This window comes from Physcomitrium patens, chromosome 2, assembly GCF_059467195.1.
Source record: "Physcomitrium patens ecotype Gransden chromosome 2, ASM5946719v1, whole genome shotgun sequence".
NCBI lineage: Eukaryota > Viridiplantae > Streptophyta > Bryopsida > Funariales > Funariaceae > Physcomitrium > Physcomitrium patens.
Genome location: NC_143411.1, coordinates 19745228 through 19761607, shown reverse-complemented (window position 1 = coordinate 19761607; position 16380 = coordinate 19745228). Strand labels below are relative to the sequence as shown.

Here is a 16380-nt window from a genome sequence, read left to right as displayed (position 1 = left end):
ACATTCAAAATTCCTCGTTCAATGTTGACCACCGCCTCAATACCGACAGTATCAATATCGGTATTGAGGCGGTGGTCAAGGGCAGGATCATTTATATTTTAGAAAAAACAAGAATTTACCAAAACAGATTTAGCAACACCAAGAATTTGGTTATCTGCTCCTTGACCACCAAGCAAAGCAGACTTCTGGAGAGTGCGGGAAATCATTCGGTGGGTGCCCACTCTATCGAAACATTCCACTAAAAGAAGGATACTCACGAACATTACGCTTTACGGGAGTTGGGTGCTGAAACGGTTGCCTAGATCGAATCTTTATCAGAAACGTACATATTGAGGAGCATAGTGTGGGTGTCATCATACGAGCCGTCTTCAGACGTTGTATGTGCCCGCAGCTGTGCAAACGGGTGGTCGGATGCGTGGTCCGAGGTGTTAGTTGATTCCGGGTGAGCTTTGGCTTTGTTACTTGCAAGCGACATGCATTAGAGATGATGTCATTTTGTGGATTCGGTAGACGCCTTTGATTTCTTCCGGCTGTATGTGGACCTTGCACACTTCTTCGTCTGATAATGCCGTTGATGCGAACTTGCTGCTTGTGTCGTTATGTCATCGTTACACAGGGTTTTGTATTGTCCTCGAGAATTCAACCGTGGTCCCTGACTGCAGTGTCTTGCTCAATCCACCGAATCCACACGCTCACGCTCACGCTCACTCTTAAGCGCATAGGACATCTCCAGGGAGGGTGTTCGCAGTTTCACAATGATTACCTTGAAGATCTACAAGCATTTAAAGGAATGTGACAGGAAGAAGAAGAAGGCGCAATCTATAAAAAACTGGGTTAAAGAGCAACAAGCGGTTGCCACCCCCAAGCGGACTATACCACCTGAAGTTGCTAGTTACATACGTAATGCAAATCTGCAGCAGGTGCTTGCCATGCTGGTCGATGGAGTCTATTCCCGTGACGAGGAAGCCACCAGCTTGCAGTATTTGTTGAAACATTTCGTCGAGGCCGAGTACGAAGCAGACGTCCGGACGGAATTGTACACGGCTATTTATTGGACGCGCATGGATGAACTCGCCTCTAATTTAGAAGACGAGGCCATGGTGGGGATTAGGCATTACCTTCGAAAAGATATCCATCCCAACGCGGCCGCCCCTCGCCTTGTCATCGCTCTTCGCGGAACGAAAACCAGCAACGCTCGAGACATTCGGGACAACGTCAGAGTTTTACTTAACTCACTCCACCAGAGCATCCGCTACAAAAAGTGTCAGGAGATCGTCCTTGATTTGGTCACGAAGTTTCAAGGCCACCCATATAATGGTAAACCTCACGAAATTTATATCACTGGACACTCTCTTGGAGGAGCGATCGCGCTTCTCATTGCGAAAGATCTCGCCTCCATGAATCCTCCTCATCGTTTGGAAACCCACCTTTTTAACCCCCCATTTATACGGTTGCCCGAGGGTGTCCAAGCAGGTGCTCAGGAATTGATACAGATGCGCGAGAGCTACAAGAAACTAGCAGATTGGGTGCCGAAATTGTACATCAACAAGGACGACTTGTTATGCATGAGATTTCATAAATACTACTCAAAAAAGCAGACCAACGTTCCCAACCTCCCTGTGCGCGCATTGATGCGCATCCTTGGCAGAAACGACAAGTACATAACGCTGATGCCGTCGGTGGACATGTACATCAGTGATTACAAAGACCCATCAGTCAGCTTGGCGGCCCACAAACTCAAGCAGTGGTACGCGATTGAAACCGTGAGGGTAGAGACGACTAGTTACCGTTTGTTGCCGAAGACACCTCCTGCCGCGGAACAGTACCCTCCACTCTATGTTCAAGACGCTCAGCAGCAACCCCAACCTCAAACTCAACCCTCTTCCGGTTTCAATCCGTTGGAGAACGCCGGCTACTGCAATCCCATTCCATACGCTCAGCCACAATTTTATCCGCCATACCAAGCTGGTTTCAATCAGTATGGGTCCGCCGCCTATCCAAACCAGGCTCCGTATATTCATCCGCAATACCCACCGCAGCACATATTCAATTACAACGCATGGGCGAAAGTTCCAGTCTATGGGTACCCCTATCCAGCGGCGCAGCCGCAATATCAAAGCAGAAGTCTGGATCCGGGCTCGATCGATGGAGCTCAACTCCACAATCAGCCGCATATTCAAAGCAGAAGTCTGAATCTGAGCTCGACCGATGGAGCTGAACTCGGCGCTCAGCTCGAGATGCAGTTCCAAGCTCTTGAAGCTCTTGCGCAGACGTATGGTTTTACCGATCAAAGGGGGCTCAGTGAATTAACGGTTGATCAGCTACATTTCGGGTACGAGTACAGCTCCGACGAAGAAGAAGAAGAAGACGAATTGATACCACCACCACCGCAAGCGGAATTACAATGAAGGCTGGATTGCTTTCGTTGTGGTGCTCAGAAGCATACTCTCACGTCAAGGGTGAATCTCGACGAGGGGCACCTCGGAAGAAGACTCCATCACTGCAACTTCGCTCTCCACCGACACCGCGACAACAGCTCCGACGGCGACGACGGGTGATTTCGGTATACTTTGTACGCACTCGCTGTATTATTATCCGTATCCGAACTCGTATACTACGTCGAGGTTGTCTAGGTCTTACGTGGAGAAGCTAAATAATAGGTTAGCCGTGGTTTGACTCAATTTATTTATAGATATTATTATTCTTATTATTTGAAGTAATAAATTTTTAATTATTGAAATTGAAATAAAATTTTCTATAAACATCTAATTTCAAATGTTCTTTTATCTTATAATATTAAGTCTTTTGTATACTTATCAATATTATTATTATTTTCTTAAGCAACTTAGATATATTTGTTGGATTTATTAAAAAAGAACACTTGAAAGACTAGATTACTTGATTTTTAATATCTTTTGATAAGACAAGTTTATGAATAAACATATCATATAAGGCTTAAGCTACAAGCACACCCAAAGTTGCTATGTGCACATCTCAAATTACTATACACACATCCAAAAAACATAAAGTCTTCTAATTGATTGCTTGTTTTGTAAAGACTCACGCTTGCTATTATTGCAATGGTTTCATTGACCAATTTGTAGGCAGGGTGAAGGAACAACTCTCCTATCTAAGTTTGATTTTAACTTTGGCTTCCTAGTTCCGATATGACTCCTAGACTTGAAGCAAGTTCTTGACTTCTTCTTCAACTTCCTAATCCAATAAGGTCTCTTGTTGCAATTTTTTCAACTCAAGCTTCTCATCATCATTCTTTTAAGCAAGTTTGTTGCAAATATCTTCTATAATGTGTTGAGCATTGCATTCACTCTTGAACTCTTATAGAGCTTTGGCGGTTATCAATTAAGCATCAATACAATATCCACAATTGCTATAGCTAGATTTTTCAAATTTAAATGATTATTTTGTTGCTTCAAATCAAAAAAATATGTAAGTGCATAATTGCTGCTTAAAATATCTAGCTACCAAAATTTTGGCAAAGTTTCTTATCTTTTTCTTTTGTCTTTCTTCTATCATGTGTCAAACTCTCAATGTCTTTTCAAATGACAGAGTTATTTACAACTCTAGCTACATACTAATATTTATTGAGCATCGCCAAGAATTCCTTAAACTCTTGTGTTTTTAGATAAACACATGTCTTTTATATCACAAGGCATTGCAGCATCTTTATTAAATCCAAAATCTCTAGCTTGTTGTAGTTATCTATAGAGAGAAGTCAATCAACATTACCAACTAAGTTTTTTTTTTTTTTTATGAGAGCATTATGGTCATTGTCCTCCTTATGGCAAACACAATCCTTCCTATGGTCTATATCTAAGCATTATTCCAATGACTCAAAGATGCCAAGCATTCATTACAAATTAAAATATGAAAACTTAATAAGGAGCATGCAAATTGCAACTCCTTTATTGTTCTAGATGCTTTACAACATCTCTATATTTTTTCTGTAGCAATGGCAAAACAATAATGGATAATGGAATTGCACAAGCTCTTAGTAGTTGGATGCAGGTGGGATGATGATTAAGATGTTGAGCAGACTTATATTAAAAAATAAAATAAAATAAAATAAAAAATAAAAATGTAGGACTATGAGTCTTAGCAAAATTAAAGAGACAAAGTTAAAATCAAACTTGAGCAAGGACATTGTTTTTGTATCCCACTTATTGATCAGCCAGCAAGATTGTCATAGGAGATGACAATGGGACCTCTTCAATAATAACAAGTGTTAATCCCTATAAAACAAGTAGCCAATTAGAGGTCTTTATTTTATTGAGTGTATATATAGCAATTTGGAATGTGTATATAATAACTTGTGGTGTACTTGTAGCATGAACTATCATATAATGTAACTTATTACATGCTTTTTTATAAATCATGTAAGGAATAAATGATAAAGCTTCTATTAAAAAGTTAATTTCTTAAGCAAATAATAATCTCTATTCTAGTGTATATTATTTTTTAGCCATCTATGACTTATTCCACTATCTTTAAAGAACATCTATGTAGATGGAAAGTTTTAAGATTTTTCTTATGTATGTTGTTTTATGTCATTTATCTATAATCTTAGATGTTGGACCACACTTCTTGTCTTCTTTTGAAATCATTCTAAACCTTAAATTTGAAGACCATTCTATTTCTTTATATCTAAATAATAGAAATGAATAAGCATCAATTTAAGGTCCAAATAGTTCTTAGTATTTGTAGTTCAAAAGAAAGAGATGGTAGAAAATTTGGTATCAAATATGACTTGTTTCCAAGTAAAAGCATTTTATAGCTTCGAATTCTAAGGATATAAGGTCATTTTGTGCATGAGAAGTATAAATTGACTCCAGGTTCTAGAAACTTAGGAGCCTTTCTAAAAGCTATACAAGAAAATTTCTTTACTTTAAAAATAAAGAGTATGCAGTTCAAAAAAATATCTACTTAATTTTTCTTTCTTCAAATTAGCCATCATTTATTTGTGTTATATTATTTTAAGCAATTTAATCTTTATTTATTTAAAGATTAATTTTCTAATCTATTACATACATTTATAAGTGAAAAGATAATAAAAAGATGTGTTGCCAAAAGTAATTGGCTTGAAGCTCTAAGCTAAATTCTCTATTAAATCTTTTATATTAATAAATCTTTATTCTTTAAATTTAAACATATCAAGAAAATTTTGTATTTCTTTTACATGTAAGAAGATAGTTCTTTGAAGTTGGATGATTATGGCTACTATCAATTTATTAAGATTCTATTAAAAATAATAATAAAAAAAATAAAAATTGGAACATCTTAGGTTCATTTAGGTTTAAAACATTTAGTATTTTAATCTATTTTTATTTATTCATGGTGAGTTTTTAGATTGAAGGATTTATTTTTAAAGAAAGATTTATGGCCTATTTAAAATATGACCATCAATGTTTTAGAACTTTGGCTATATCTTTAATAAGCTTATTATTAAATAGATTTTGGATATTAATTTTCTTTTTTCATGAAAATCTTGAAGTATATATTTTTAATGATTAGGATATAATAGGAAATTGTTTTATCAATTTATCCAAGTCTTCTATCTTTCCTAGACACATAACAAATAATTTATGTTTCTTTGACTATGTATTCTATTACTTCTTTACTATCCACCAAGTGCTTTTTCCAGCCTTTAAATATTCCTTTGTCTTATTACATTTCCTGTTAATTTTAATTGCCCTGTAACAAAGCCTTATCTCTTCACTTATTGCTTCATACCATGCCATTGAGGTACTTTGGTAGGTATCAACCACGGTAGATTCAGACTCCTTGAACATGTAACATCCTTACAATCAGGTGTAGATACTTTGGGCAAGTAACATTTTCATTCTATACATTTTTCAAAATATTGTATAAACTTCTATAGATTATCATTTTTAAAAAATATAAATCATACATATTGATTTTATTTTAAGTTAGTGTCAACAATTCACAAGATATTATTTACTTATTATAGGTATTATTTCTTTATTTTGAAAGTTTTTACATTTGGTAGTTTTCTTTTACATCTTCCATAATTTTTCCAAATTTTTCTTAAATGCCAATACTATCTTTGTCATGTCCTACTAAAAATAAAAATTATCTCTCTTTAATTTTTTTTAATATAAATCAATTCTTTCTTACTCTCAGTTCTATTTCTACAATAACTTTTTTGGATTAAAGAACCAATTCAAAAATTTGATACTTTTTTTCACTTATTCTAAATTCAATTCATATATAAGTATATTTTTTTATATTCATATATATATATATATATATATATATATATATATAACATAAGGCATGGCATTGAAATAGGAGCACATGTATATACTCCTTAAACTTGTATCACATACTTGCTTTGTCAATATGGACTACACTAGACTAGCCATAACACAACATAATACACTTATAATACATAATACATAATACAACATTAATATTGCTAGATATGATTGAAATTATCTTCATTCCAAGCTAACATCAAGTATGTGGTGTATTTTTAGAAATATATGCAAATAATCAAATATAAATAAATGGATGCATACATTGAGAAAGGAAAAACAAAAAAAACAAACAAACAAACAAATAACACTCCTCTTGGTAAATTTAGGAAATGTTTGAATTATGAAGAAAAAAACTATGAATAATTGAAATTTATGTTTTCAATGAAATGATAATATCAATGAATATAAAAATTTTATACTATTTGAAGAATAAATAAATAAATAAATAAATAAATAAATAAAAATCATGACATCTCATATTACAAATGTTGAAGGATGGTAACAACAATCAACCTAGATTAGTCTTGAGATATTTAGATTAATATGATTGTGTTTTATATTTCAATTTATGTTATTTAATTTCCTATCTTAAATATTTATTTAAATTCTATATATGAAATATATATTTTTATTTATGCAAAGTATATTTTATCACTTTGGTACTATATGTAATATTTTAATTTAAGCTTATAATACTTTTAGTGCAATTACACAACTTATTTCTAACACAATTATACATTTATTTGAAACACTAGCACTACTTTTTAACATTTGGATTTTTAACAATAGTACAAAAAGTTAAATACACTTACAACATTCATAATATTTATGCAAAGTATCTTTTGTCTATGAAGATGATCTTAGATAAATTATTTATTATTTTATTAATGATAAATGGGTATGATAATTAACTATGATATCTTTATAAATATGAATATGAATATGTTGCATGTGACACAAATAATCATGATATACATGACATAGTTGTAAACATATTGCTATGTTTCTTTTGTTGGAATTTCTTATTGTGTGTGATATTATAAGTATCCTTTTGGTATTCCAAGTTTTTTAAATCCTATACAATTTTAAGTTAATAAAATCAATCTCAATCCAAATATTAGATGACATGTTATTGAAAGCATAGATTGGCCAAAAGAAATGAAAGGTGCGTCAAGTAATCTTGGTGATGGTTGTATATTATTTATCTTTGATTTTGTAACTATGTTCTACAATGAAACCTTTGAAATATTTTAAACATTGTTTTGCTTCAAATTTTCACAAATATACTAGAAAGAACACTCAAATCTTAATTCCTTCACATCTAGAATCCTCCTTATATTTTAGTTCTTGTTTTTTTTTCTTTTGTTGATTTATTGTAAAGAATTTTTTGTTTTGCAATAGATTTATAATATCTATTAATAAGGATATGCTTGAAAAGAAACATCTACCATTTCCTTCACCCTCAAAGAATGTTGTCATAATATTTGTTAATGGAAATTGATACCTTCCAACCCACATTCAAAATTCCTCGTTCAATGTTGACCACCGCCTCAATACCGACAGTATCAATTGAAGTGTACTCATGTATTATTACCTTTATCTTTTTGCCTTGAGGATATTATCTTTTTGCCTTACAACAATTGCTTTTATTTCATCTTCAATGTGAGATAAAAAAAATACTAGTATTAAAAATACGGTACATATATTAGCTTTAAATGTTGTTGTAAAATAATTCAACTACGTGGTAAAAATTAAAAACATTGGTTTTATTGTAGAAGAGCCTAGTAGGAAGGTGTGGTAAAATATTAAATATAAATGATTGAAAGATAATAAAAAGTTTAATCTTAATGTTGTCTTTTAAAGAAGCAGCTTCTATTTGCTTTGTAGGGGCATTAATGCCTCAATGCAAAGTAAATGAGATAAGTTGTTGATATAGATACTTTAAGAAAGAAATTACAAATATGTTCAAGTAAAAATTACCTCAAATTATTAAATATTGATACCTAGAGAGGACAAATTGTCAACCTTGTCAAAATTAGAGTCCAATGTGTAAAATTGCATACCTACAGTGACTTTGGAGTTCTTTTGGTACATTAGAGAGTGAGATTTGATAGCAAACTTAAAAAGATATTTTTGAGTGTTGGTTTTATGTCAATTAAGTTAGTATTCATATTTTAAAAGATTTTCAAAATTAGTAATATTCTTGGTTGGATTAGATTTTTAAAAATAAAATTATGTTTATGAAATTGAAGGTTTCTTGAATTTTGTGATGTTTGTAAAAGTAAGTTTTGGCAATGTATTGATGTTCTAATTCTTTATGTATGTGAAAATTTTAGGTCAATCAAACGATTAGATCAAAGTGTATGAAGGCTTTTGCAGGTTGAGGTTTCAAAAATTGAATTTTAAAGATCAATGAGTATTTTTAAGATCTTTAGCAATTTATTGATTAGATTGAAGTGAATATTTTTTATGTGGAAATTAGACTTAATTTTCCATAGTTTAAGTGTACTTTGGAGGCAATTCAATGGTCCAACAAGGAGATATTGGCCTAGAAGTTTAGCATTCAAATTGGAGTAAGAGGCCAGCCAACACCCGAGCGAAATTGAGGTTTGATCTTCTATTTGGTAAGTTTGAACTTCTTCAAATTTTTTGTGCTTGTTGTCAACTTAGTTGTTGAAAGGAGAGTAAAATCTTAAGCAAGGTCAATGGTATAATCGATAGATATTGAAATTCTAAACTGTCATAGGATTAGATTAATTTGATTAGGATTGATGTAGGATTAAAGAATTGGTTAGAATTTAGGATCTTTTTAGGATCTAATTAAGATTTGACTTGAGATTTAAGTAAAAACTACTAGAATTTTAACTAAGATTATATTAAGATTTAATTGGAATTTATTTAAGATATATTTTAGATTTTATTTTAATACTTTTTTGAAATTCTTTATGATTTTTTCATACTTCTTTTGTAATTTCTTTGAGGTTCTTTGGATTTGATTAAAGCTTAATTAGCATTATTAAGATTTAATTGGAGTTCTTTAGGATTCTATTAGAATTAGAATCTTGTTATAATATTCCTTCTACTTTCTACAGCAAGGTCCTTGATGCATTTTCAAGCAAGGCTTCATGTAATACAACAATGTATTGAATATGCCTTTTAATTTTTTAGTGTTGACTTGTTGGCTTTAGAATTTAAATAAAAAGAGATCTTTCAGCTGGTATGTAAAATGTCAAAAAGAAAAGTATATATGCCACCTTTAAAGGAAAGTCAAGCAATAACAAGGCCTTTAATACAAGAAGATTTAGCTAAATTACAAAAAAAACTTATAACTAAATCTATTTCTATATTTGATGGAGGTCAAGTAAAGGCCAAAAATATAAATTCTTCAAGTAAGGTGCCATTGGCTATAGAGATAGCATTTTTATCTAATATTACAGCTAGACTTACTTGAGAGTGTCAAAATTTGTGCTCATAAATTATACAATTAATTAACAACAATAATGAGTTGATTATTAGTTATACTAGTAGCAATACTACTTGTGCTATATCTTTGTAGCTAGACTTACTTAAGAATGTCAAAATTTGTACTCATAAATTGTACAATTAATTAACAATAATAATGAGTTGATTATTAATTGTACTAGTAGCAATACCACTTGTGCTATATCTTTATATGTTATGCTAGATTTTGAGGCTTAGCTAATTATAATTAGTAAGTGGCTTACTTAAAAATTACGTGTGACTATTACAGACTTGGAACCTTATTCTTTCACCATTGTCACTTTTAAAAAGAGCATAGAGCAAGCTATTTGCTATAGCAAAAAATATTTGCAATTAATATTTTGCATTGAATTTGATTCACTTTATTAAAAATTATCTCTAAAATGTATAGTAACTAGTGCCACTAACTATGATATTTTAGTGGATCAACAGGTCATTTATACGTTTGGTTTTGGCATAGATAATTGGACTTAAGAAGCTTGGATTCAATCAAGATGGTCTATTGGTGATGGAAGGAAAAAATTCATTCTAGTCACATTTCTAACAATTACTATGATTATATTAGCAAAAATCTTATTTGATTGTAGTGCATTGGTATCTGATATGCCTTATAGAGTAATTTTCTTAGAAGAAATATTAGTATTTTTATCCCATTCTACAAGACCCACTAATCCACCATCTTTAGAAGTTTATGCCAAATATTGGAAGGATCCATCTCCTCTCTTGAAAACACCTATAAAATTTTTTTGCTAATATGAAGAGATTGTATCTTCATTAGATATATTGAAGATATCAAAATCTTCTTTCTTATCTACCTTTCTCCAACTCATTTATTGACATCGACCAAATGAGGGTATTATCCTTGTAGAATTCTTTGCAAACATTACTTTAGAATTAGCAATAATATTGGAAGTTGGACTTATTATTTGATAGTACATTCACGTGGATATTAGAACTCTATGTAACTAAGCAGCCCAACATTATCTTTAAAGATTGTTGATTATATATCCTAAACAACTACAACCTCATACTATTTTTGGTTATTTAAGCCAACTTCCTTGTGATGTCACCCTCATTAGTGATGAAAATTTGAGGAGATTAGGCCACATAGACTTATTGATTGCTAGATGACCTTCTCAAAATTATTTATGTGCTAGAGCATATCAAGGATTAGATGATCTTCAATCTAGTTTATTTATAAATTTGATGCAACTTATATAGTAGTAGTTTATGTATCAAACCACACCACTTGGATACATTTTTTAAAATGTACTACTATTAGATGACATTCAAATAGAAGTGTTGAAGTTTCATCAATATATTAACTAACTTCTTCATCCTCCAACTTGTTTGGATGCTACAACTTTGAACTCCTATGCTCATCGACCCTATTTGATTTGGACCCATTTGGCATTGTCTCATATGCTTACAAAAGTACTTTCCAGAATTAAATGACCTCTTGGATGCCATATTAATGAGATCTTTGTTAATAATTGAATTTCTTTAGTTTCTACTAAGGCTGATGAACTTCTTTTTACCTTAATTAATAAGATAGGAGTACCTTGTAGTGCATTTCTTACATTTGTAACATTTCTAGCATAATTTGTATTTTGAGTGTGTAGACCTGATATGGTTTGGGATGTCAATTCATAAACCTATGAAGAACCTAATGCCAAAGAAAAGAAGCATGCCATAGGCTTTTTCAATGGCACCGCAATTGCTCATGATTTCAGTAAAGAACAATGTTGTTTTATCTTAAGCCAAGCTATAGACATTAATACTTTAGTATAGATTTTTGGCATATGCCTTATTGTTCAAAAGTATTTTGAACAATACTTTTGAGATTAGAGAAAAATAATCAAAGAGCAATGAATCCTAAACTTACTAAGGTTAAAGAATCCAAAGTTATTTCTTTGCTTACAAAGACATACAATTGATGAGCTACAAGTTCAATATATCTTTGTAATTTTAGTTAAAGACTTAGAAAAAACAAATGCTCAAAAGACTCTCTCACAGGAATTGTTTTTGAAAGACAACTTATTTTCTACCAACATTTTTAATTCACACAAACATTGTGGTAATGAAGTCCTTCATTTGGTTAGAAGTAAGGATGTTGAGGGCATAGGAGTTCTTTTTTCAACAGATTAGTAGTTAAAGGTTGTGTCGGCATGTAGTAGTATTCCATTGATGAAGAAGAAGACCACAATGTTCAAAAATGGCCATTGGAATTAGGGCCACATCTTACTAATACCAAAGCACAAAAGGTACAAGCTTTTATTTGTTTGTATGGTAATTATTTTGCTTTTAAACTTGAAGATCTTGAAGGTTATAAATGCAAACAAATTTACATCCAATTAAAAAATAGTTACCTAATCTTCCAATGACCTTACATGCTTAGTGCCTCAGTGAAAGCTAATGTCCAAACTTATTGCTAAGAATTATTAGCTGCAAGCTTGATTGAACTTTTCAATAGTAAATACACTTATGCTACAACCATGCCTTTGAAGAAGGATGTTTTTAGAAATTGGATAGAAAAGCAAATGTATGGAGACTACTATCTAATCAATAATAAGACTAAGTTTGATTAATATCCAATGTCAATATCAAAAGAATTAGTTGATGCAATAAGATTCTCTTTAGTATTCAACACTTTGGATTATAGATTTGATTATCACCAATTACTATTATTTATTAGAGATTGGATAAAAACAACATTTTGGAGAGTTCATCAAGATAAAAAAGATTAGCTCTATCATTAGAAGTTCTTTCCATTTGGTCTTAAAAATGTATCAATTGAATTTCAAAAAGTGATAGAACAAGTTTTATCTAGCTTATTATTTGTTAGATGCTACATTGATGATGTTATCATTTTTAGTAGTATCTTGCAAGATCATATAAAGTAATTACAAGAAATATTTGATTAATTATAATAATAAAAATTATGCTTGCATCAAAAGAAATATAAATTCTTCTATAAATGATTACCATACTTTGATTACATGATTATCTTAGGAAGTCTTAGCATACAATAAGCAAAGGTAAATGCCTTGTAGAAAATTCCAACATCAAGTAATATTTCACAACTTAAGAATTTCTTATAATTGAGAAAGTATTATCAAAGATTTGTTAAAAACTTTAGCATCATTGCAAAGCCTTTTACTATTTTTAAAAATAAAGCTCAATCATGGATTTGAAGTCATAAATAACAATATATATTCAATGCATTGAAGTAAAATTTGGATTTAATTCTAATACTTTGACATTCAAATGGGAATAGATCTTTTCAACTACACACAAATTGGAGTGCAATAGAATTGGAAGCAGTCTTGATATAAAAAGATAATGTAAGATGAAAATATATTATTGAATTTGCTTTTAGAATTAATAACAATGTGGAGTCAAATTACTCATCTTATGAAAGAGAAGCTTTGGCAGTAGTTTAAGCCATTCCTCACTTTTGATCTTATTTATAAGGTCAACATTTCATATTGGTAACCAACCATCAACCTTAGAAGTGGCTTATAGAATCAAACAAGCTTACTGACAAGCTTGCAGAATGGGCCTTCTTGCTTCAAAAACATGACTTTGAGGTTGTGCATCAAGCAAGCATTACCAATTTGGATGCCAATGGACTTTCTTACAATCCATGTCTTTCAAAAGAAGACTTGATCAGAGCTCCATGGCATGGAAATTGTAATGAAGAGGCAATTCTTAGATAGCATGTAGTCACATATTTGACTTTAATGTTAAGTTCTACAAGCATAGTTCTTGACAAAAATCTAGATGAAGAATTAGATAAGAATCAAGTAATTAGCAATGTATAGAAAGATCTTATAGTCTTATACAAGTTTTAATAAGGAACATTTCTTTCAACTATCTCTAACATGAAAAGAGATAGGATTAGTCATTGAATAATAAGATTTTGTTGGAAGAAAAATTTATTATTTTGTATATAGCCTGATAGAGCTAGGCATATAGGTTGAAGGCCAAATCAAAGAGCCTCTTCAATACACCAAATACATGAAGAACTTAGTTATTTTAGAGTATACAAGACACATTCTATATTATGTTATTAATATTAATAGAGTGATATGTATCAACAAGTGGCTACATATATTTATCAATATAAAGTATGTAATCAATTTTGATTAAGCTTTAACACCTTATTACCTCAATTGAAGCCGTTACCTATCATGAATTTATATTATTGTTGATCTTTGGACTTTCTTAGACCACTTGTTATTACCACATATGGAGCTAAATACGTGTTGGTGATGGTAGAGAATTTTTGCAAGTTGATTGAATTTGTGTCTTTACCACAAAATTCTTCAAAATTGGCAGCTATGGCTTTTTTTGATCGAGTATTGGTACATTTTGGAGCACTTTCTGAAGTTTTAATAGATCAAAGAAAAGAGTATTTTGAGAGTTTTAAAGTTTTATGTAGTAAAGCTTTGATAGATCATCACACTACATCCAAAAATCATCTTGATGCAAATGGCCTAGTTGAACAAGTTACTCAAACTATCAAACGTGGTTTATGAAAGTATGGATTATTTCATGGCAATTATTGTGATTGGAACTTGATATTGCAAATGGATCATCATTTTAGTAGACAAGCATCTTTGGCATCTTATAGTTCTTATCAGTTTTAGTATGAATTCTACCCAGCTCTATATGTGAGAAGCTAATTCCAATTATAGACCTAGATAATCTTGATGTTTGGACTTAATGTCTATATAATCAGGTAGAATTTTTTAAACAAGCCATGCCTATAGCTATGAAGAATTTGTCTATTATTCAACATTGCAAAGCTTTATAATATGCTCACATTTGTAGTAGAGCTTATCAACCTCAATTGCAAAGATTCTTCAAAAGAAATCATGTATATTTGCAACTTGAAGTGCCTACAATACTTGATGTTAAGGCAAGGTGCATAATTCTATATATAAAAGATATATTGTTTAGTAGTATTTTATTGTTAGAAGGCAAAGATGGACAAGAATGTTGGGAGCATTCAAAGAATTGTGCTCTTTGTCATGTTTCTATTGATGATTCTATACATCCTAAGTTGGCAATTGTATCAATTGGTCTTCCTTGTTTTGTATGTGATAAAAAGAAAGGAATTACTACCATGCTTTAATTAATCAATGCCAATATAGATGGCATATGGCATATTTGACACCACCTCTTTTGACTCTCCTATCAAGAGATTGGATTTGTCCTCATTGTAGGAAGTCTTTTAGCCATGTTTTATCTTTTGATAAGGATTGAATATTTTTTCTATTTATTTTGTTACATATTCCGGTGGTCAAGCAGCTACAATATTAATTTAGAAGAGTATAATTTGGCATTCACACCATTATGATATTTATCTTCAACAATATTTGTTTTATGGTCTTAGTTGATTGGATGGGCTTTTAATCAACTAGGAAGGGCACTTGAGAGTGTCTTAGGTGTGCATTTATATTTGATTTAAATGACATACTTTATGATTAGTTTGTAGTATTCGATGTATTGTGTGTAATAATCTTTGTTTACACAACAATTATCACATGATATTACATTGGATGCCAAATCACATTGAATGTATGTACTTTAATTTGATTTTTAATCCATTGATAATTTTTTTGTTAATTGACTTTTTTCATGTTAATTAGGATTTGAATATTTAATTGGAGAAAAATCCTTGACTTGATATTCTTATCAAATCAAGTCTTGTGAGTGATTTTGAAAGTGAGAAAACTTATTATAAGATTTTCTTGACTATGGTATTTTAGCCATTTTAATAAAGCTTTAGGATTTTTCTTATTTTTACACTTGTACTCTTGGATTCTCTTTTTGTGGTGTGAAAGATATCTTGATTTAGTTTGATGAAGATTTCTAATCTTTCCTTGAAAGTGTGTTGGATGTGCATTTGTATTTGATTTAAATGACATACTTTATGATTGATTTGTAATACTCAATATGTTGTATGTAAAAATCTTTGTTTACACAATACTTTGTATTTTTTGTAATCTTTATCTTGTGTCTGTAAGTAATATCTATACCTTATGCAAAGGTTGTTGTAATTAATTGCAAAAAAACTCTTCTTCTTTTTTATAATAGGATTCGTAACTTGAATTTAAATTTTTTAGCTATCACTAAAATAATCTAGGTTCCATCCATATTTTATTTTTATCACAAGTTATTAAGGCTTATTCCAAAGTGGTTGCTACTTGAAGGACAATTATTAAAATCTTATCTAATAAAGTTAAAAGCCTATATTGGGATTTTCTTTGCTCTTAGGCATTTTGATGTATGAAAATCTAGATTTTCTTAGAATTAAATTTAAAAAGTATACAACCTTACAAAAATACAATTTAAAGAAAAAAAATATTTTTTTTTTTTAAATATTCATTTGAATATGCATTAAGAAAAAGGGATTATCTCTCTATGTTTTGTTTCTTCTATTGTAGTTCCTTGTATTTGTCTATTCAATTAACTTAGTTATTTTGAGAATTTTTATTATAAAAATTTAATCTTATAAAGCAATAATTATCATATAGTATTTTTTTTCTAAAAAATAATATTTATATTTACTTGT

At 30.8% G+C, this 16380-nt stretch overlaps 1 protein-coding gene across 1 annotated transcript; it reads left to right on the top strand.

The window, feature by feature from the left end:
• The first annotated feature begins 755 nt into the window (after positions 1-755).
• On the top strand, positions 756-2408 carry LOC112278608 (uncharacterized). The gene has a single exon (XM_024512207.3). The coding sequence runs from the start codon at positions 756-758 to the stop codon at positions 2406-2408; it is 1653 nt and encodes a 550-aa protein (XP_024367975.1).
• The last annotated feature ends 13972 nt before the right edge of the window (positions 2409-16380 follow it).

Bases quoted from the DNA above. Each gene is read 5' to 3' on its own strand.
- LOC112278608 (XM_024512207.3), top strand. From the start codon at position 756: ATGATTACCTTGAAGATCTACAAGCATTTAAAGGAATGTGACAGGAAG.